Below are 21,241 nucleotides of genomic sequence, written 5' to 3' on the forward strand. Positions count from 1 at the left end.
GCCCATACTCAGAGATATATGCTACAGTTTGCTTAGAATTCTTTTCAGTAGCAATTACACTTATCCGCCATTTCCTCTGGGAGCTCAAGAGAACATTTTATTATTTAATTTATCATTTAATCCCCACAACAACAACTGTGAAGTAAGAGAGACTAGCCCAAAGTCACCCAGTGAGTTGCAGTCAGATGAGGACTTGGATCAAGGTCTCTCCTGTTCCAATCCAGGACCTTAACTACTGCTCTATACAATTAAGGTTGCATTGTTGACAAATCAATGCATTGAATGTAATATTGATTAATTTGATTGATTAATCAGATCAACGAGCTTTTAACTGACCAAAGGGTCATCACTGAATTAAATGGGTAACAGGTAAAAACTTTTTGGGTTGGACCCGGAGTTATCTCATCAAGATCACAGATGTTGACAGACCCCTTAGAAGAAGCATTCCCCCTTTTCTAACACACGAGAGACTGCCCTTCTAGGGTTATGAATTCATCAATTCATGATTAAATCATTAGGTCCAATGTACACAATTGATTTAAAAATCAATTTACAGTTCTTTTCTTCTACAGTTCTGCAAAACTCTGCGTGTTTCAGAACGTGATCCCAGTGTTGTGGTATTAGGGAACAGTGCTGGTAAACAAACGAAGCAACAAGTATAATGTGAAAAACTTATACTGTACACAACCTAACCATATATACAGTGCTATGTGTGCACATACAGTGCTTTCTGGATCAAAGTCAATATCTTAATTTAATCATTTGGTTACAATTGTTGTCCTGTATTGTTTCATCGAGCCAGTTTGGTATAGTGTTAAGGCACCAGGCTAGAAATGGGGAGACCGTGAGCTCCAGTCCCACCTTAGGAACAAAGCCAGCTGGGCCAGTCACTTTCTCTCAGCCCTAGGAAGGAGGCAGTGGCAAACCACATCTGAAAAACCTTGCTAAGAAAACTTCAGGGACTTGTCCAGGCAGTCTCTGAGAATCAGACACGATTGAATGGATTAAAAAAATGTTTCATAGGAATAATCTTTTAAGAAAAGTTTTGCCTTCAAATTTCCTCTCTTTCTTGTTTTTTCCAGAGAACTCTGGGTGAAGGCTACCACCTTAAAAACAAAAGAAATGCACCCTGTGTCTACACCCCTCCTTCTCTTAAAGGTAAGATAGCTCTCTATTGTCCACTATTTACAATGTAAGTCTTCAAACACAGTTAAATTCTTCTCACTACTACCATACATTTGCTGCCATAGTCTCTGTGTTGCATAGCAGCAATGGCTATAGGACAAGAACTGACACCTGGAAAAATATTTGCAGAGCTTCCTGAAAATGTCATTATACACTTGCTTTATAGATCCCATAGCAAGGGTTGGGTTAATGGTATTTGCAGGCATAAACGTACCCTTAGACATTGCTTTTAGTGTCCCCAAACTTCTGCCTCACATGAATTTTTAAAAAATATTATTTTAAGAAAAAGAAATTAAACATGAAGCTGGAATGCTGCAAAGCTAAGCACCATCCTCTAAACCAGCATTTCTCAACCCTGGCAACTTGAAGATGTGTGGACTTCAACTCCCAGAATTCCCCAGCCAGCATGCTGAAGTCCACACATCTTCAAGTTGCCAAGGTTGAGAAACACTGCTCTAAACTTTATATCTCTTTGGGTGATGACTTTGGGCCCCAGAAAGATCCCACTAGAGGTATAGAAAGCAGTCCGAGAGCCTAGCTTCTCTTCTAAATATGCTCTTCTGATTGATCATTCACACTATAGCAGCCATTTTGTGATTAAGCAAGTCTCCCATTACAGTAATATTGGGAGTGCACCAATCACAGTTTCTCAGAAGTTCAAAACAGGCCTCTAGCTTCAAAAGATTGACTATTTCAAGTATATAGTTTCACTTGAAGATGGTGGAAAACTACAAACTTGACAGTTGATGAGTTATAGATGCTTGGTAGTTTATTATATATATTATTTATTTCCATTTTTTTAAATGGTTAGATGTACGTGACCCATCTATCTTTCTCAAAATACAGATAGGCTGGTTTATACAATATGCCAACTCATAATTGCTTTGCTTGGTTTTATCATAGCATAGAGCATAAATCTTGCTGTTGTAGCTTACAAATCCTTATTTATGGTTTTAAACAGGTTGCATGAACTGAGTCAAATACGGCTTATTCAATATTCCATCATTAAGCATACGATGACTTAGTATGATATGTGAACCTAGTTGCTTTATACAAAAACAAGATTTTGTTTTAGGAGAGCAGGAAGTTGTAAGCACTCTCGATTTGAGCTATTTGAAGAGATGATGCATGGGTGGGTGGACAGACAGATGACAGACCAACACACATTTAGGAAGTATCTTGAGCACAGTGGCCTTTAGGCCATGTAGAGGCTGACTTTCATGGCAGACTGTAGGAGCAAGATTGGGGAGAAAATAGTTTACATACCAGGTGTTGGCAAAACATAATTTTCTGCCAAGACTTAGCCATTGAACATCCCATTTTTGTTTCATTTTCTGTAAGAGGGGGAAAAATAACTCTGGTTTAAATAGAAAGGCAGTGAGGGTGATCTGAAGATATACAGAAATCCAGGCTTTCCTCATTTGGCTCCTCTGCTCCTGCTGTGAGTTTGGAAGCTGTGGGCTGTTCCTTGGGGCACTGTTATTTTTACTACTGTTTTATTTTAAGGTTCCTATTATTTTGTAAGCTTCTTAGTGGCTTGTTTGGATCAAAGTGGCATAGAAAGAAACAAATACATACATAAACCCTAACCCTAACTTTTAACATTAGTAACCTTAAATGATCTTGTCAGAGCTAGTGTGACAGTCTCTTCCAGGTTAGAGGATCTCACTGAGGTTACCACATCCACGGTCCCCATAAAATTTGAGCAGCTGCCCTGTATCTTCAAATCTCTATTTTTTAAAAAATTGCAGCACTTCATAATTCCCATTTGCTTTACCTGTTCCTCCTGTGTGTGCACACGCACGCACACACACACACACACACACACAAATACACTAAATTAAGGCAGAAATGAAAAACAACTTCTTAAAATGCTCTTAGGAATGACAGAATATGACTTGCATCAGTGGAAATTTAGCTAATGTTCACATTTGTGGACAGCTTAATTTCCAGTCGTATGCAATCCCTCTGAAAACGTTAAGTGCAGATACTCACATCTTCATCAACTGCTTTTTTCACACTTGCATAAAACTCTCCTACTGCTAATTCCTTTTCCAGGCTACTGAAGAACTTGTGGTTTTAAGGAAACAGACTCTCTTGCACTTAATTTGAATGTAATAGCTGACCCTTCTTGCACCTAGCTTTAATTTTTATGTTTGATAAAATGTTTAAACTCCATCTGTTTCAAAACTAGCTGTTCTGCAGAAGTGAAGGTGACCTTAGGGGCACAGGGAAAAGCAGTGGGGAGAACTGAATACGTGTGGGTGTTATACATGCATGAACTCTGCATTCGTTTGCATTAACTATATTAATTCTGGATAGAGAGACCTAGTTCTAGGGAGATGGGATGACTCATACCTCTGCGCATGTGTGTGCGCGTGTGTGTGTAGATTATGCTTCCCTTCAACCTGCCTAATTTTTAAATGGGATGGAACATTTAACACTGAGTTTCTTTTAACACTCTCAATTAAGTACAGTCTGTTCAAAAAAAGTATTCAACTTGCAGACTTTAAGTGAATTGGTTACATTCAGAGATGAAAAACTTACAATAAACTAAAAAGTCTCCTTACTGAACTGAGATGTGCATGTAAGGATGTATGTTTTAAGCAAATGCTTATTCAGATAGCTGATTGCAAGCACCAGCTCTACATAACATTAGTTTAGAAGGGAATACCGTTTCTTAAATGAGACCTGCACAAACATATGACTATGTCATGACTGAAGGCAGATTTGAACCTGGGTCTCCCAGATGAGTTCAGCACCTTAATCTCTTTTCCATCCTAGTATTACAATTACTTCTGATGAAACCATAACTTGGCTAAGGGCTGCACTCCAACTCCCATCCTGAACATACTCACTGAATCTTAATATTTTTATTTCCCCCTTTTAGTTATCTGAGTTGCATCCTCTAATGAAAGATTAGTGCATATTTTACTCATAGTTCACAACATATTTACTTTTGGTATCATGGGAGAAAAGAAACAAATGTCCATATCTTTTTCTTCACATGGCCCAAACTACTGGAAGACCTGGACCTGAAAGAGGATTAAGATGATTCTGACCCATATACTGGATTCTTTCTCTTTTTCACTAAGTGTATAAATTATACAGAAGTTACAGTATACAGTTCCCACAAAGAGAAGTGTGAAAAGGATTATATAGCACCTTGAAATTCTTCATTCCAGAAGGCAAGAAACCAAATCCATTTCTTGCAAATCCAATTATCCCTGCTTAATTACTGAGAATGTCATATTTTCTAATACCAGTCTAATATACAAGGGGCATGATTTCTTTTCCAATAACTTACAATACAATCTTGGGCACAGTCAATAGGCTAATTAGCAATTTTTAATTAATCTCTGGCATGATATTCTTTCAGTTTTCCCCCCCTTTAAAGCTTGATTACCTGAAATGTACATGCATTAATAAGATAATATGGTATGAGCATATATGTAAAACAAACTGAAACTATGAGTTCTTTTCTATTTTTTGTTTGTTTGTTTTAATTTTAAAATATTTTTTCTTTTCAAATGAAAAGGTTTTTTAAAAAGTAACAAAGACCACCTTAATTTTCACTGATAAAGAACAGTCAGTAATTCCTTCAAATATTTCAATATTCATCTTTCAAAATCAATAAATAGGCTTGTCAACGAAATATGGGGTTTGCTTTGTATCTGTGCCTTCATGAAGCAGCTACTTTAACCTAAAAATAAAAATCTTGGAGACAGAGGAATAAATGTGATTAACAATACATGCGGTTCAGCTCATGAACTGTCACTTGAGATTTGCTCAAACTGCCAGCATAGATCTTCTTGAAATGGGTGTTTTTTCATGACATCAAAATTATCCATGTCTCTAGGGAATCAGTTGAAAAAACACTCTGTAATAATTAAATTTAGTGGAAAATATCCAGGTCACCCAAAACATTTTGTGGACTTAAGGAAATAAGTTGATGAGATCCCTCATCATTTCATGGCCAAAAGTCAATTGGTCTGGTGGTTGAATCTTTCTTCAACATTTGTAAAGGCAGAGCATCTCCATTACATCTGAGGGGAGAGGCGGGGGTGCAGTCTAGTACAGGTCTTGTAACACACAGCCTCCCCTCCACCTCCCAGTATCTCTTACCCAACATTATAAAAAAACTTCATGGTGACTAATGGTTGGGTCAGCCCTGGAAATACTGTTGTCAAGGCTGTCCTCCATGCAAGAGAAATGTGAGCAAAATGATGAGACAAGGAGGATAAAATCTATTTAGTGACTATCCAAATTAAAAATAAACTTAATTAAACGTTTGTCCTGTTTATCACAACTTCCTTTGAATTCTGCAGGAGAACATCCTCTCTGCTTCCATTGGAAACACTCTGCAGGTCTACCTCACAATAGATTTTTCCAGTATTATAACTCCCAGGACAACCAAGCATGAACCCAAAAGTGGAAGAAAAATGGTTTGAGTGGTGCCTTGGGGAGGGGAATAAAGAAGGAAGTGGGTATATTCCATTTGGCATTCTCTGATTTGGTGGTGGGCAATTTCAAAAACTTTCTGCAAATGATCATTTCAGACCTGTTGGCAAGAGCAACCTTTTTTTGTACAGGCAACCTGCTAGGCAGACAAGTGGAAGAAAAAAGAGATTATTTGTTTCTATATAATGCTGCGCCAGGATACATTTAACCATGAGCTACTTGAATTCACACACACACACACACACACAAACTGAACAAAAACAACTCTTCTCAAATGTTCCTGAAAAACATTTAGGGGAAAGTGACCATGTAGCACTGCAGTTCTTGATTTTGAAGGAAACTAACACAGGCATACATGTATATGTATATGTAGGACTTGGTCGTAATGAATTCAGAACAATGATAGGTAAGCTTTAATGGCAGGACAAGCAAATTGGAAAAGAATCTAAAAATTTGTGGGAGTACCTAAAAACAGAGATCCTAAAAGTTCAGTTGTAGACAACTCCAATGAGGAAAAAAATGAGGAACTGCAGGAGAAGGCAACGTGGCTAAAATCTTACAGAGTATATTACCTTTGAGAAATCCTGGAGAACTGTAAAAATGTCAGATGATTGAAGAAAAATGTCAGACTTCACACCAGGCATGGCAATAAATCTTGACTCTCCAGAAACTCAACCCACATTCAGTAACTAACTAAGAGCAAAAGCTTCATAGATGTGACATGGCTAGATAAGTTGCTTCATTGCAGACAAGAAAGAAGTCATATATAGATGATCTGCCAAAATCATCTCCAAGGATTAAATTTATTTATTTATTTATTTATCTATCTATTTTTATCACCGCCCATCTCCCTCATACGGGAGACTCTGGGCGGTTCACAATAAAACAATTTAAAATTCAATAAAATCATAAATAATATCATTAATCCATAAATATCAATATCAGTAAATAAATATAAAATGTAATGAAATCCAAAGTCCTAGGTGTTCTCCTCTCACCACTTTGAATCAAAATATTTTTAGTCATTTTGTCCCCAGAATTGAGAATGGGAACATCTGTTCCAATTTTACATAATGATTCTGTCCATCTGACCTTCAGCTTTAGCCCTTACAGAAAGCAAGTGATGTCCCTATCTTCACAAGGCAGGGGGAGAATCCTAAGAACCATAGGCCAATCAGTCTGACATTGATTCATGAGAAAATTCTAGAACAGACCATAAAGAAATGTATCTGTAAGCACATCGATAACAATGTGGTAATTAGCAGAAGTCAGCATGGATTTGTCAGCATGAATTTTTTGATTGGGCATTTCATTAATAGATGTGGGAATGTTGTAGATCTAATATATCTTAATTACTTGACAAAGTACTTCATGACATTCTGATTAGAAATCTACTTAAATTACATTGGGTGACATGACAAGTGTTACATTGCAGGCTCCAAAAACATATTCAGAATGTGCTCACTGATGGTTCCTCATTAAGCTGGAGTGATTGGCAAGTAAGAAACCTCAAGGTTCAGTCCTGAGACTTCTTCAACATTTTTATTAATGACCTGGATAAAAAGAGATCAGTTATTAAGTGTGTAGGTGACACAAAATTCAGTTGAATAGCTAATACTCTAGAAAGCAGAAATGAAACTCAAAATAATCTTGGTAAATTGGATGTGTTTTGTATGATTTTTTTTGTTTTGATTGATTGATTATGTGCCATCAAGTTGTCAACTCTTAGTGACCAGATAGATTTTCTCCGTGAGTCGTAAGATTTACCAATTATTTATATTGTGGTTTTTATATTGGAATTTGGTTTGCTGCTCAGAGTCGCTTTGGTAGGGGGTAAAGGTAAAGGTTCCCGTTTAGTTATGTCTGACACTAGGGGGCGGTGCTCATCTCCGTTCCATGGCTGAAGAGCCAGCATTGTCCAAAGACATTTCCGCGGTCATGTGGCCAGCGTGACAGTCATGGAATGCTGTTACCTTCCCGCTGAAGCGGTACCTATTTATCTACTTGCATTTGCATGCTTTCAAATTGGGGGGGGGGTTGGGGTGGCTATATAAATCTAAATAAATAAATAGGTTTGGAAATAACTGAATTAAATTTAACAGTGACAAATGCAATATTCTTCACTTAAGAAACAACTCAGATGCACAGCTACTGAATGGAGGATGTCTGGTTTGGCAGTTGTACTTGTGAAAAAGAGCTTGGAATAGTAATTGATTACCAACCAAATATGAATCAGCAATGTGATGTGGCTGAAAAAAAAAAAGAGCAAATGCAGTTTTAGGCTGCATCAGCAGAAGAATAATCACCTTTATTCTAACTTTATCAGCTCCTGCCTTGATTATGTCCTTTTCAGGGCAGATACTTTAAGTAGGATTTAGAGAAACTGGGCAAGTTCAGACAATAGCAATAATGATGAATAAGGGACTAGGAACTAAATCCTATGAAGAGACACTGAAGGTATTGGGAATGTTCCGCCATGAACTAAAAAGTATGGATTGGGTTAGAGTATAATAGCACTCTTCAGAAAGAGGGCACCCAGAGCTAGTCAGATGCACCTTGTCTTAGCTATGGATGAAACCCTAAAAATGTTCCAGATATTGAAAGTAGTGCTCAGCATGGCAGGTGGGCTAGTAATGGTGAAAGGTACAGGGATCATATGATATCGGTTACAATTTTCCCAACTTCCTATGGAGTTTTGAAGTGAATCAAAATGATGTGACTGTCCCCATCTGACAAGGGAGGGTTTCAGCTGACATGGAAGTGTTTGATTTCCCCACTGTAGACAATTGCACCAGGAAGTGTGACTTTTCTATCACAGCACCTTCCCTTTGCAGTAGCATACTGCTCATCCCCTGCTCCTCTCTCCCTGCTGCAAGGTTCAGAAGTCCCCAAGCCTGTTGGCCTTCCATAAGGTCTTGAAACCGTAGTTTTTTTCCCTGAGCCAAGGCATTTAACCCTAAGTTAGCTGCTCAGAATTAATATTTGTGAGTTGGGCAACCATAAAACAGTTTCAATCAATATATTGATCAATTAATGAATGAGCCAACAATACATGATGCTGAGCACATGAATCCCCACACAGCAAAAAGGTGGGCAATCTTTCCTCTATCAGAGATCTCAGATGAATCTATAAAGGGGCTCATTGCAAAAGTGGGCGGAGCTGAAGCAAGCTGTGGGTGTGCCCAGAACCAAAAGAGGCTATGTTTATCTATTATCTGCATTTGTGTCACCTTTCTTTTTCACTTTCTTCTCTCTCATTTCTTTCTTGTTTTCTTTCACTCTCTCTCACAAAGCAGATTGCTAGAAGAGGAACAAAAAAATTTCACACTGAAATGTTTTTTCTCATAAATGGAATCTTTATTTTTAGCTGTGGCTGTGACAGTAACAGGTGGGTAGGGCTTGATCATGAATATTGCTGAGGCTGAAATGTGGGGGGAGTCCTTGGACTGGGGAGAGTTTTGGTCACTCCCTTTATTTTTGAGTGCTGTCAAACCTATTTTATGGGTCATACTACAGTTTTTATGTATTTTCTGGAAAAAAAACCCACAGTGCCAATTTTCTAGAGTAAGGATCAGAAGAGGTTCTGGGGGTTGCAAAAAAAAGAGAGAGAGAGAGATTGCAGACCTCATTCAGCTCTTGACCAGAGGTTTTCTACTTTTGCTTAATTGGACCTTGTAGCAATCTTTAGACTTGTTTCAGAGGAGGAGGAGGAGGAGGAGGAGGAAGATTGGCTCCTCAGATTTGAATAGATGAAGTCCTTCTGATGCCTAGTGTAGATACCAGTCTGTCACCCAGCCTTCTAAAAGTGATGTAAATTTTTATCATAAGAGCTGAGTTTAAAATTCTGTTGTAGCTGGCCTCTTGCCCTTGGAATGCCCCCCTTCACAGGAAGAATTCGGCAGAAAATACTGTAATCATTGGCAGCATTCATGATCCGAACAGCAGATTGTAGAAAACACACGTGGCAAGAAGAGGTCTTTAAATAGGACCTTGTTGTCAAACAAGTTTTGTCTCCAACTGCCTTGGCACTTTCAGCCTTGGTTTGGGAAGACACTCCCAGTTGTCATTGGATGGCTAGACAGATGCTACTGCCCTTGATACCCGTGCTAAAATTGGGATCTGCAAATGAGTGGATTGATCTGTGTGTGTGTGTGTGTGTGTGTGTGCGTACCTGCACATCTCTCCATGCCTGGCACTGCTGTTTTTCATTTTGGTCTCAGTCTCTCCCTGCAAATTTAATGCCCCCCCATCTACCCATTAAGGAATGGGCTACCTGACCTGTGACCCTAAGCTCACCACCTCAGGTAGCCTGGAAACATGGTTGAAAAGATGTGATAAATTGGCAGTGGAAACACACACGTATTTTGTGAAACCCGCATACATGCAATCATATAATCCTGATCTAGGGGCTGAAAAAGACCATCATTCCCCTGTCAGAGAAACAGCTGTGGGTCTCAGTCTTTGGGGTGGATGCAGTTGGGATGAGGTTGAGCAGTAGGTCTCAAAGTAGTTGAGAAACGGTTCCCCCTCCGCAGCAAGCATACCAAAGAGGCCCATTTCCTCCTTTTCCTGACATTAAACACTCATTGTCACTTGCTCAGAACAGCGTACCGCACTCATCCATTTCCCATCAGCCTTTGCTTTCATCATCACTCCCCCACACCTATTGTTCTCACCTGTCTCTCTGGATCTTTTTTCTCTACAGCTGTTTGATCTTCTGAGGCTGAGTTGCACACACTGCCTTCCCACACAAGCCTGAAGCTTTTACCTTATTCTATGGGTGCGCTTTTAAAGATACTTTCTGTCATGCATACAGACATACACCGCATGTGCCACCCAGAGAGAATTGGGAAGAATCTGGAGGTCGTGTGCAAGTAGCAAAGTGCAGTTCTTCAAAGGCATAACCGTTTTATCCTTTGATTTTACAGGGATAGAAAAGAAATGGCATAATATGGAAGAAAATGGGGAGGGTCATACCTGAAATAAGTAGTGACAAGATGTTTAAGAAATAGAAATCTTACCTTGGAATTCACCATCCAAGAACTCCCAATGAAACATGCTCAAACTATGCTTACCAGTTTTTACATGATGATTCCCCATTGGCTGTTACTGCATGGTCTTTGATGATCTCAAAGAAGCTAAGTGGGGTCAAGACTGGTTAGTACTTGGATGGGAGATACAAGGAAATTCCAGGGCTGTAAACTAGAGGAAAAATGTCCCAGAGGAAGGCAAAGGCACTCCATTTCTGTACTCTTGAGAAGAAAACAACTTGAAAGGTAGTCACTAGGAGCCAATGCCTATTCATGTATGATTTTACTTTTTTTATTCATGAAAACATGGAACATCATTTTTGTGTAGCGTGGAGATGACCACAAATGTGGCTCACTACATCTCCCTTGTCATTTCAGTAACTAAACATTTTGTTGAATCTCTTACAGTTTCTGTTCACTTTTTTAAAAAAAGGAACAGTTAACAAAAGGCTTGCTAATAATACAATTTTACATACATGTTAGGAAAACTTCATAGTTTGATTTCTGTTTGCCCCCCGTTGTAAGAAAGGTAGGCATTTCTCTGTGTTGTGTCTTGCACCACTGCTTTCTCTCAGCCTTGTTTTCCATCCTACTTAAAAACTACTGTTACCTGTGAACAGATTTCTGCTTCAGAATATTGCAAGCAACTACATCTCAAGAAGGAATCTGTAGGTTTAACTCTGCATGGAACAAGAGCTTTGTAAGAGAAAGGAGGGAAGGCAGGCAGGCAGGAAGGCAGGCATCTAAACATAACTGAATTTCATTATACTAGATCATTTTCTCCTAGTATTCAGTGTTTCTTTCTCATTGCATTCTAGTGGTATCATGCTAACATTAAGCTTTTGAGGATGAAGCTGGTCATTTAGATGCTTTTAAACTTGAACTCTAGTTCAAACCCAGCTTTGGATAGATACAGGATTGATTCCCTTGATAGATTATCTATACTAAGAACTAACCAGGAAGAATGTGTCCAGCAATTTCATTTAAGATTTGCCCCAAACTCTCTGCTCCGTGTCTCATTACTATAGATTAGGTTGGTGGGAAAATAGGACAGGGCCTTTTCCATGGTAGCACCCCCAATTATGGCTCTTCTTCTTAGGAATTAGAGATTATTTTAATACAAACAGGCAATTTTTAAAACTCTGCATGATTTCAAATTTATCTTAATTCCATTTCCTGTTTTCAACCATTTTTCTTTCTTTCAGTGTATTAATGATATTGTTTTAATATGTAAGTTACCTTGGGGCACTTCTGGAGCTGAAAAGTGATGCATAAATTTATACTTCAAAATAATACTAATATCCAAAAATACTAAAATGAACAGTAAAATTCTACTTTATCCCACAAGCAAGCATTCTTGTAATTTTCTTGTAAACCGCCCAGAGTCCCCCTTTTTAGGGGGAGATGAGCGGTGATATAAATTGGAATAATAAATAAATAAATTCTTTACAGCTTTGTTCTCCACCTTTTCCTTAGATTCCAATAAACAGGTATCTTTTTAAAAAAAGTAGTGGGCTCAAAGATGCAGGTACATTTTCACATTGATGGGGTAGATAAACTGTTTCTACTAAGAAAAAACTGTTGTTTTTTCTCAGAAAAAGCCTATATTTCATAGGATCAAAACTGCCACCACTACTCCTTCCTTGACTCCCCCCCTTTTTTTTTTGAGTGCCTTCAAGTCAGTATTGACTCCTGGCAACTGCCTGGATGAGTCCCTGCAGTTTTCTTGGCAAGATTTTGGAAGTGATTTGCCACTGCCTCCGTCCTAGGGCTAAGAGAGAGTGACTGGCCCAAGGTCACCTAGCTGGCTTTGTGCCTAAAGTGGGACTAGAATTCACACTCTCCCAGTTTGTAGCCTGATGCCTTAACTAGTGTCTTGAGCCTAAGTACATATAATTAAGTTTTCTGGCTTTCAAGCTGTAAACTGACTCTAAGCCCTTTTGAAAAATCTGAACTTTGGGTGGTGGGAGCTTCAGCTGGATTTAGAACCAGCATCAGCCAGTATGTAGTTTTACAGCACCCAGCAGAGATACTGTATGAATCTTCAAGGTGTTCTTTATACCACCTTCTTTGATTTGAAGGCAGCATTTGATTCTATTCTGAGGAAGAAAGGATAGACCAAATTAGCATCTTCTACAGGAGACCAGATATTATTACAATTAATTATTCTTCTACATGAAAATCCTTCCATGCAGGTCAGGTGTGCCTCCTCAAATGACCTGAGTGACTGTACGTTTGTTCCTAAAGGTTCAAGTAGGGGATTTATTTATTTATTTATCTATCTATCTATTTATCTATTTATTTATTTTCTATCCCACCTTTATTATTTTTATAAATAACTCAAGGTAGCGAACTCCTTCTTCCTTCTATTTTCCCCACAACAACAACCCTGTGAGGTGGGCTGAGAGACAGTGACTGGCCCAGGGTCACCCAGCCAGCTTTCATGCCCGAGGCAGGACTAGAACTCTCAGTCTCCTGGTTTCTAGCCCATTGCCTTAACTACTAGACCACTAGACCAAACTGGCTTATATATATATAATTGATATATATTCAATTGATATATATCAATTGAATGCAAAGTGGGGAAAGAAACAACATCATCATTGAGCAAGTGGAGAATGTTAACTACTTTCCGTTCTCCCTAACTTGGAAGAACCATCAAAGACGTCAATATGCTTGGATGGGAAACATCCAGTGCAGTTGAGTTTGCCAGCCACAGAGGTGAAAATTTGGTCCCAGGAGGAGAAAAACTCTTTAAGGGAAAAGTATTAGGCCTAATGCTTTACAGAGCGCAGTTCTGCCTGCAAGACCATTAGAGGTCGTTCAGACCAAATATATAAGAGTAATGCTTAAGATACTTTGTTGGGTTACAAATGTGCTAATGCAACTAACTAGATCTTCCTTCAACAGAAGCACATATACAAACCTGACAGTTATCATATTGACTAAAGGTAAATTTATGAAAGATTATCATACCCTTAATTCTCACAGACAGGTTCATGTTCTCTTGAAGAAAAGCAAAGATAAAGTTATAGATTTAAGTTACTCTGTTTTTTCAGTCCAATTTCTGCTTTCACAAAGTTATTAGAAAGCATCTCTGGGGAGATGAATCTACAGAGGTATTGAGGTCTAGTCCTGTACAATCATATGAGCCCATCAATTATTTTATTGGCATTTTGTCTGCTCTGGCGAGACGAGCGTTTTCAGTGGCTAGATTCAACGCTGTATCATCAGTGATTTTAACATCCTTCTGCAGGATCATCTCTGCTCCTGTTGGAAATGTTCAACAGAGCTGTTTCCACACGTTGTGTTATATTGGTCCTTATAAAGATATTGGCATCCCCCATGTTAGCTGGCTGACTGGACTTTTTTCCTGAAATAACTAAGAAGATTGCCACATTTTGCAATTGCTGTAAGGAAGACTTGGGTCTAATACCAGAATTGTGTTCTTGATTTATTGTATTTTGTAAGTATTGTCATGTATGTTATTAACCAATTGATTTTCTTCCCTAGCAATATTTTATGTATGTTTATTCATACCCTGTAACAGTTGTGGTCTTTGGCTATAAATAAATAAAGCCAGCTAGCTAGCTAGCTGTCATTATGGCTCCCTGAGGATTCACAACCCCAGTTTGAGAAATTTGAGAAACACTGGCCTAGTGTGGTATGCAGATCTGCAAAATTTGGATGACCACAAGATGGCAGCAAAGAATTACATATTTCGGTAACTCTTGGCTGCCATCTAAAGGTTAAATACAGGGGTGTCCAACCTTTTGGCTTCCCTGGGCCACACTGAGTGAAGAGGAATTGTCTTGGGCCACATATAAAATATATAATATAGTTAATGTATATAAGTAATAAAACTTCATTTATTGTTTTATATTTTTTATTATAAAATTTTAAAAAAGAGAGCAACATAAAACTAGTGGGATATTTGACTTTGTTTTTGTGAAACGAATGTGTCAATGTTTGGTTCGATGAAAGTGGTTACAATTCTCAGTGAGTTCTCAAGGTGCTTGTCAGAAATTTTAATTCTAATTTTACTCTTCATGTGCTTCATCCTTGAAAATAGTTGCTCACAAATGTACGTGCTGCCAAAAAGCAGTGTCATGAATAAGGAGTGATTGTGAAGCGAGGGATATTTTTCTCCGGGAAGATAGGTCTTATAAAAGTCCAGTAGAGAGACATGATCAAATTTTTCTTTGAGTTGAACGTCTGATTGCAACTTTATGCATTCCATTTGAAAATTCAGAGGTAATGTAGTTATGTTGACTGAAAATGGAGTCGAAAATATACCAAAATATTGATGATTTTTCTGGAAATCTTGAAACCTGTTCTCAAATTCCTGTATCAAACCAAAAAGCAAGGCTGCATATTTCTCACTGTTCACAGGATTGTGTTTAGCCAACGTATTAAAATGTATAAAATTATTTTCCATAACTTGAGCTTGCCATACTTTAAGTTTCATTTCAAAAGCTGTTATGGTTTGAAACATTGCAGTGATAAGTTGGTTTTCACCTTGAAGATGCACGTTTAACTCATTTAAATGAGCGGACAAATCCACCAAAAATGCTAAATCTGTGAGCCATTTTTCATCTTCAAGTTCTGGCACACATTTTCTTTTTGATTCCATAAATGACTTGATTTCATTTCGCAAATCATAAAATCTTTTCAGCATTTTACCCCAACTTAGCCACCGTACTTCAGAAAAGTAAAAGATGTCCCCATAATCAGCATCCATACTTTTAAGGAACTCCTGGAATTGGCAGTGATTCAGTCCCTCGGCCCTTATGAAATTCACTGCTTTGATGACAATTTGCATGACATGATCCAATTTTTAAAGCTTTCATGCATAAATTTTCTTGATGTAGAATGCTTCATCAAACAAATGTATGATACTTCATCAAACATGAGTTGCATTGTCTTCTATCAATTTTGTAAGTCTCTCACTTTTACCAACCATCAGCGGGGTGCCATCAGTAGATATACCAGACATGTTGACAATGGTTAAAGGAAATCGCTTTAATGTCATTTTTACTGCTTTGTACAAATCAAGAGATTTAGTTGTGTCTTTTAATGGCACCAAAGAAGCCATTTATTCAGTGACATTATATTCGTTATCAATACCTTTAATAAAAATGGCAAGTTGAGCTGTATCTGTAGCATCAGTACTTCCATCCATCGCCAAAGCATAAAATTTGAAATTAGCAGCTTTACTCTTCAAACCTCTTTCGATAGATTTTCCTATTTCTTCAATTCACCTAGCTATAGTCTGGTGAGATAAACTGACTTTAGAAAAATTGCTTTTTTTATCAGGACAAATTATATCTGCCACGCTTTCCATACATAGCTTAATAAATTCACCATCAGTAAATGGTTTTGAATTTTTTGCAATTAGATTTGCTACCAAATAACTAGCTCTTATAATAGAGTCCTTTTGAGTTGTGACTTTTTTTACAAAAATTATTGAGATGACTGACTTTTTTTCAGTTCCGCTAATTTATCTTTATGACAAATTCCTTGATACGCGTCGAATTTGGCAGCATGTTTTTCCTGATAATGCCGTTTCAAATTGTAGTCTTTGAAAACTGACACATTTTCCCTACAAATTAAGCATAGTGCTTAGTATTTGTCTCAACAAAAACATACTCATCTGTCCATTTTTCCTTGAATACTCTTCCTTCATCTGCGATTTTTCTTTTCCTTTTTGGGTTCTGTTTTCTGTTGAAATGACGTTGAAACCATGCTGGAATAAATTTATTTAGGAATAAATATAAATTATAAATAAATATATTTTTTAAGAAATAACACAACAAGCCCATCGTAAATTGTTAGGCAAATAAACAAAGCAAAGTTTAGTAATCAAATAAGAGTGTAAAATGGGTGAACTTAGGAGCGCCCAACATTACATGCATGACTGCATTCTGGACCAGTTGTAACTTGTGGGTGTCCTTAAGGGCAGCCCCATGTAGAGCACATTGCAGTAATCAAAACGAGTTGTAGCTGAAACACCATCATCTGCGCAAAAAAGTGTTGGAGTAAATTTATATTTCACTGCTGCCATGGTAGATCTCAAAAAATCCCATATCAGAATACAAAATGTGAGATTTGGTAGTTTCATGAATTCTGAGGCATTTTTCCCTCTTAAGAATATTTTTAAAAAGAAAATAGATGTCCTATTTTATTTTGGAGATCCATGGACATAGTCTAGGGGCCCTGATGATCCATGACATAATGGATCTTGGATTTATTAGTTGCAACCAAATCATAAATTACTTAGCTATTAATTGGTTAGGCCTGGTGAGAAATGTAGAGGAAAACAGGAAGAGAACTGAAGGAAACAGACACTATTGCCATTATCGTAGACTTCAGCTGCTCTCAGATAAATGTTTATTGTGTAATTGTCCTTCTTCATCAGGCCCATAGTATTGACATCATTGGGTCCCCTTGAAACTTCTTGATTTGGACTGCTAAAAATCCAGCAAAAGCTGTTTCTAGCTCCAAATGAGATGTCAGGGACATAGAGGATAAACATAAATTTGTCAAGTGCAATGTGGCTTAGTTCCTCATTTTTCTACTTTGATATGCATACTTCACACTTTCCCCCCAAAGGATACCTCCAGCGCTGCGTCTCCCAAACCCCTCCTTTGGGAGGAGAGGGCTGGGCAGGCAGCCCCCCGCCCTGGCTTCCCGGTGCAGACATTTATAGGCTAAGCCTCGCCAGTCCTGCCAGGAAAAGAAAGCAGCCCACCTTGTGCTTCTTGCCCATTGCTGCAAATGCCTGATGGCACACTCACCCAAGCGGCAATCCGGGGCTGGCCAATCGGCGGCTCGCTTCTCCACCATGTGGCTTGCAGTGCACCCACCACCCTTCCCGGGCCTCCTCTTTCTTTGATGCCCAGATCTGCCCTCCGCCACGCATGCCCTACCCCGCACCTTCCGTTGGCTGCTGTCATCTGCCAGGCCGATTGCAAGGTATAAGTCGCGAAAAAAAATGGCAAAATAATGTTTTGGGGCTGCATTACTAGCTGTTCAGCGCAGCATGCGGCCCACGGGCCACAGGTTGGACACCCCTGGTTAAGTACAATTTGCAGCCCAGCCCGATAGCTCTAGTTTAATACCAGCTGACACCACTGAAGTAAGCTAACTATGGCTTAGAGCAGAAGTTTTCAATCTTTGCGCTACAGTGACCTCCTAAAATGATAACAAAAGAAATTATGAATAAAACTAAGGGTTTTACTGAGGTCAAGGTTAGGTGAGAAAGGAATATCCCAATTACAATCAATCTACCATAAGGGTTCTCACTTTTCAGGTTTCTATCTGTCATGCAAATTTGGTTCTTGGTCTCCAAAACAGCACCAGCTTCTGGAGCTTAGCTCAGGCATTAAAGCTGCTGCCCACTTTGCCTTTATAGTCAGCCCAATCCTGAATAATCATAGAAAAGCTAACATCTGCAGTCAGCTTTGAACTCTCAAGCTGAGTTCATATACTGAATGAACTCTACAAAACCATAACTGACAAAGGGGCAGGATTATGTAAAGGAACCCAAAACAAGGTGCGTCTGCAAAGGAACTAGAAGACCTTAAAGAAAGAATTGAAACTACCTGCCCCCCCCAAAGTTTCTTATAACAAAAGACTTTGTCCTTTTGCCTTGTGATTCTTTTTCTTTTCCAAACAACACATTTCTCACTGAGGACTAGATTCTTGCCAAGTCTGTTGAACAAGGAAACTATTTGTGCAAATGTTTCAGTAGATTTGTGTTCTGTGGTGAGAAAATTCCTGCCCTACCCTGAGCACTTCATTTTCTAAAGCCGCTAATCTCTTGTTTTCAATAAATGTTTGTTCATGTTTCTTTCATCCTGTTAACTGAGGTTTTGTCTGCCAAATCTTAGTGTTGTTATTGGGAGGTGTGCATTTAATCTGGTTTCCTGTAGAGTTTCTGTAACTGCAAAGTCTTGCGTTAAATTTTAAATCTTGTTGATCAGACTTTCAGTGTCATGAAAGGTTTAAGGGGCGTTCTAATTACTTGAAATGTTGGGTTGGATATAGAAAAGTAATATGAACCATCATATCTGAGAGAATGAAAGAACTTTTTGGTTGGATAACAATATTGTAGAGAGTTTAAGGGCAGGAAAAGTTGTGGCTGTGCTCTTTTGATAGGGATCTAGGGGAAAATAGTTGTCAGGTAGGCAGAGGAGCAGCGATTAAGTCTAGGATTTAAACTGTATCTGTATTTAAACTACAGCTAGTCCTCACTTACTAACTGCCTCACTGAGTGACTGTTTGAAGTTATGATGGTGCTGAAAGGAGGTTTATGACCAGTCCTGGAAGTTGCAGCTGCCGCAGCATCCCCACATGATCACCATTTAAGCAGTTCCCAACTGGCAGGCATTTACAATGGCCACAGCATCCTGTGGTCACGTGATCGCCATTTGCAAGCTTCACTGCCAGTTTCCAACAAGCAAAGTCAATGGGGAAACTGGCAGGAAGTTTCATGTCGCGGTCATATGATATAGTGTTTAACAACCTGCAGTGATTTGCTTAACAACCACAGCAGAATTGCGGTTGTAAGTCTGGCGCAGTCAGGTGATGTTTCACTTAACGACTGCATCACTTAGCAACAGAGTTGCGGATCCCAATTGCAGTTGTTAAATGAGGACTACCTGTCTAGAAATTATTTTTAAACGGACATCACTGCAAAAAATTATCATATGCATATTTAATGCAAATCTGTGTCTTATTTTGCCCTCTTTTTTGCTGGTCACCCTTACCTAAAGTTCTCAAATGGAGGGTTGCCATCCCTGAAGCATCAGAAGCAAAATGGGAGAGGTGGTTTACAAATTTAGGGGGATAAGCCAGAGTTCTGTCAGAACATGCTCTCATTCTCTGGACAAGCTGGCCATGAGGCTGTATAGCTGCACTGACCATATTTTCTCAGAAAAATAAAGGACAAACCTGAAAAGAAGCAAATCTAAAGGACGTTCATAAGGATAAAGAACTTTAATTGTTTATAACTTTGCTTTACAAAGGAAAATTCAAAAGCAAAACCAAGAAAAACTTTACAAAAGTGCATATTCTAAAACAAATATCTAAAATCAAATAGTACAGGTAAATTTATTTTAAAAAGACCTTTCAATTTCCATATTTTTCACATGAATGTGAAAGACTGCGTATTAAGTGGAACCATTTGTATGGTAAAAGTACAATGGCTAAAATAAAGGACAAAAGCGAGCTTTTGAAAAAAAAAAAAAAATCTAAAGGACTGCTTTCTGAAATAAAGGACTGTCTTTTATAACAAAGGACATATAGTCACTGTACATATAGCTAATCATCTTTGCCATCTTATGAGGTCATTCAGGCAAGCTAAAAAGAATTGAGGGAAAGAATGACTTAGTGTTTTAAGTCAACAAGGCAAGGCAAGGAGCCAAGATAACGGTAGAGCAGAGTTTCTCAACCTCGGCAACTCCCAGAATTCCCCAGCCAGCATGGGGAATTAAGTCCACACACCTTAAAGTTGCCAAGGTTGAGAACCACTGCAGCAGAGCGTAAGGCCTGAGCTGCAAGATCTGGAGGCTTTCTGTTTCTTGTTCTGTCTGTAAGTCATGGCCTTGCTGCAGTGCCCTGTCAGGAAAAGGAGCTGGATGCACACGATAGGGGCCAAATTCAGAGGGATGCCTTCAGCCACTGATCAAGAAAAAGCTGCTAATTCAGCCTTCGTGCCTTTAGTTATTAATTGGCTCACTCCCTGTCCTATTTTACTTCTTCTCCACATACCTGTCCTTCAAGTTCCTTGTGACCAATGTTTAAACAGATTTAAGAGTACAAAGAAATTCTTTTCACACTTAATACATCAATAAGATTGTCAAGACAAAATCAGGAGACAGAATGAGCTGTTATTCTGAGTACTTTCGCTGCTTTCTGAAGGCTGTCAAATAAGACACGGGATCCATCAAAGCAAGCAAAGTAGCTCAAGATTTAGTGCCACGAAGATAATATTGAGGAGTCGTTAGCAAATGCTTTTGCAAATGGGTCTTGTCCATCATTTGGATTTCTTGTTCCTTTCGCTATGGTTCTAACTGGCAGAATACGTTTCCTCCTCCTGCTTTCAATCAAGAATATTGATATACTTTCAGTGATATTATCTGATATACAGGCTATTTGCTTAATGTATTGCAATAAGTACATTGCAACACTTATTGCAAATGATGGAAGAGTTGTAGGTTTTTGTATTTGTTTTACTATTCTGCTAGAATGCCAGAAGTGAAATTTGGGGAACTATGTAGATTGCCTGGAGCTATTAGACCATCTCTCTTTGATGTTGTAGTTGCAGCAAATCGGGCATTGCAAGCCCTGAGTTCAGGCTGCAAGGTTCCCAGGGTAGGGGGATTCTGGATGCATTGGCCCCATCTTCAAAATCATCAGGACAGGTTTCAGCTCTCAAGAAAGGCAGGCTCAGGTTTTCATGCAAATGGGTTTTATCAGATATTGCCTTCAGGATTAATAGCCTTTAGTTTTGCAGCCTTGTCAGCAAAAGGATGGCATAGAAGAAATGAAATTCATTTCAA

At 38.6% G+C, this 21,241-nt stretch overlaps 1 protein-coding gene across 2 annotated transcripts in view; it reads left to right on the forward strand.

The window, feature by feature from the left end:
* The window catches only part of PPP1R1B (protein phosphatase 1 regulatory inhibitor subunit 1B), a 61,759-nt gene that overhangs the window by 18,473 nt on the left and 22,045 nt on the right, over positions 1 to 21,241 (forward strand). For both annotated transcript variants that reach the window (XM_063300641.1, XM_063300640.1), the window contains exon 4: positions 1,083 to 1,158. In XM_063300641.1, the coding sequence (XP_063156711.1) occupies positions 1,083 to 1,158 (76 nt within the window). The remainder of the gene's footprint in view (positions 1 to 1,082; positions 1,159 to 21,241) is intronic.

This window comes from Candoia aspera, chromosome 4 (genome assembly GCF_035149785.1).
Source record: "Candoia aspera isolate rCanAsp1 chromosome 4, rCanAsp1.hap2, whole genome shotgun sequence".
NCBI lineage: Eukaryota > Metazoa > Chordata > Lepidosauria > Squamata > Boidae > Candoia > Candoia aspera.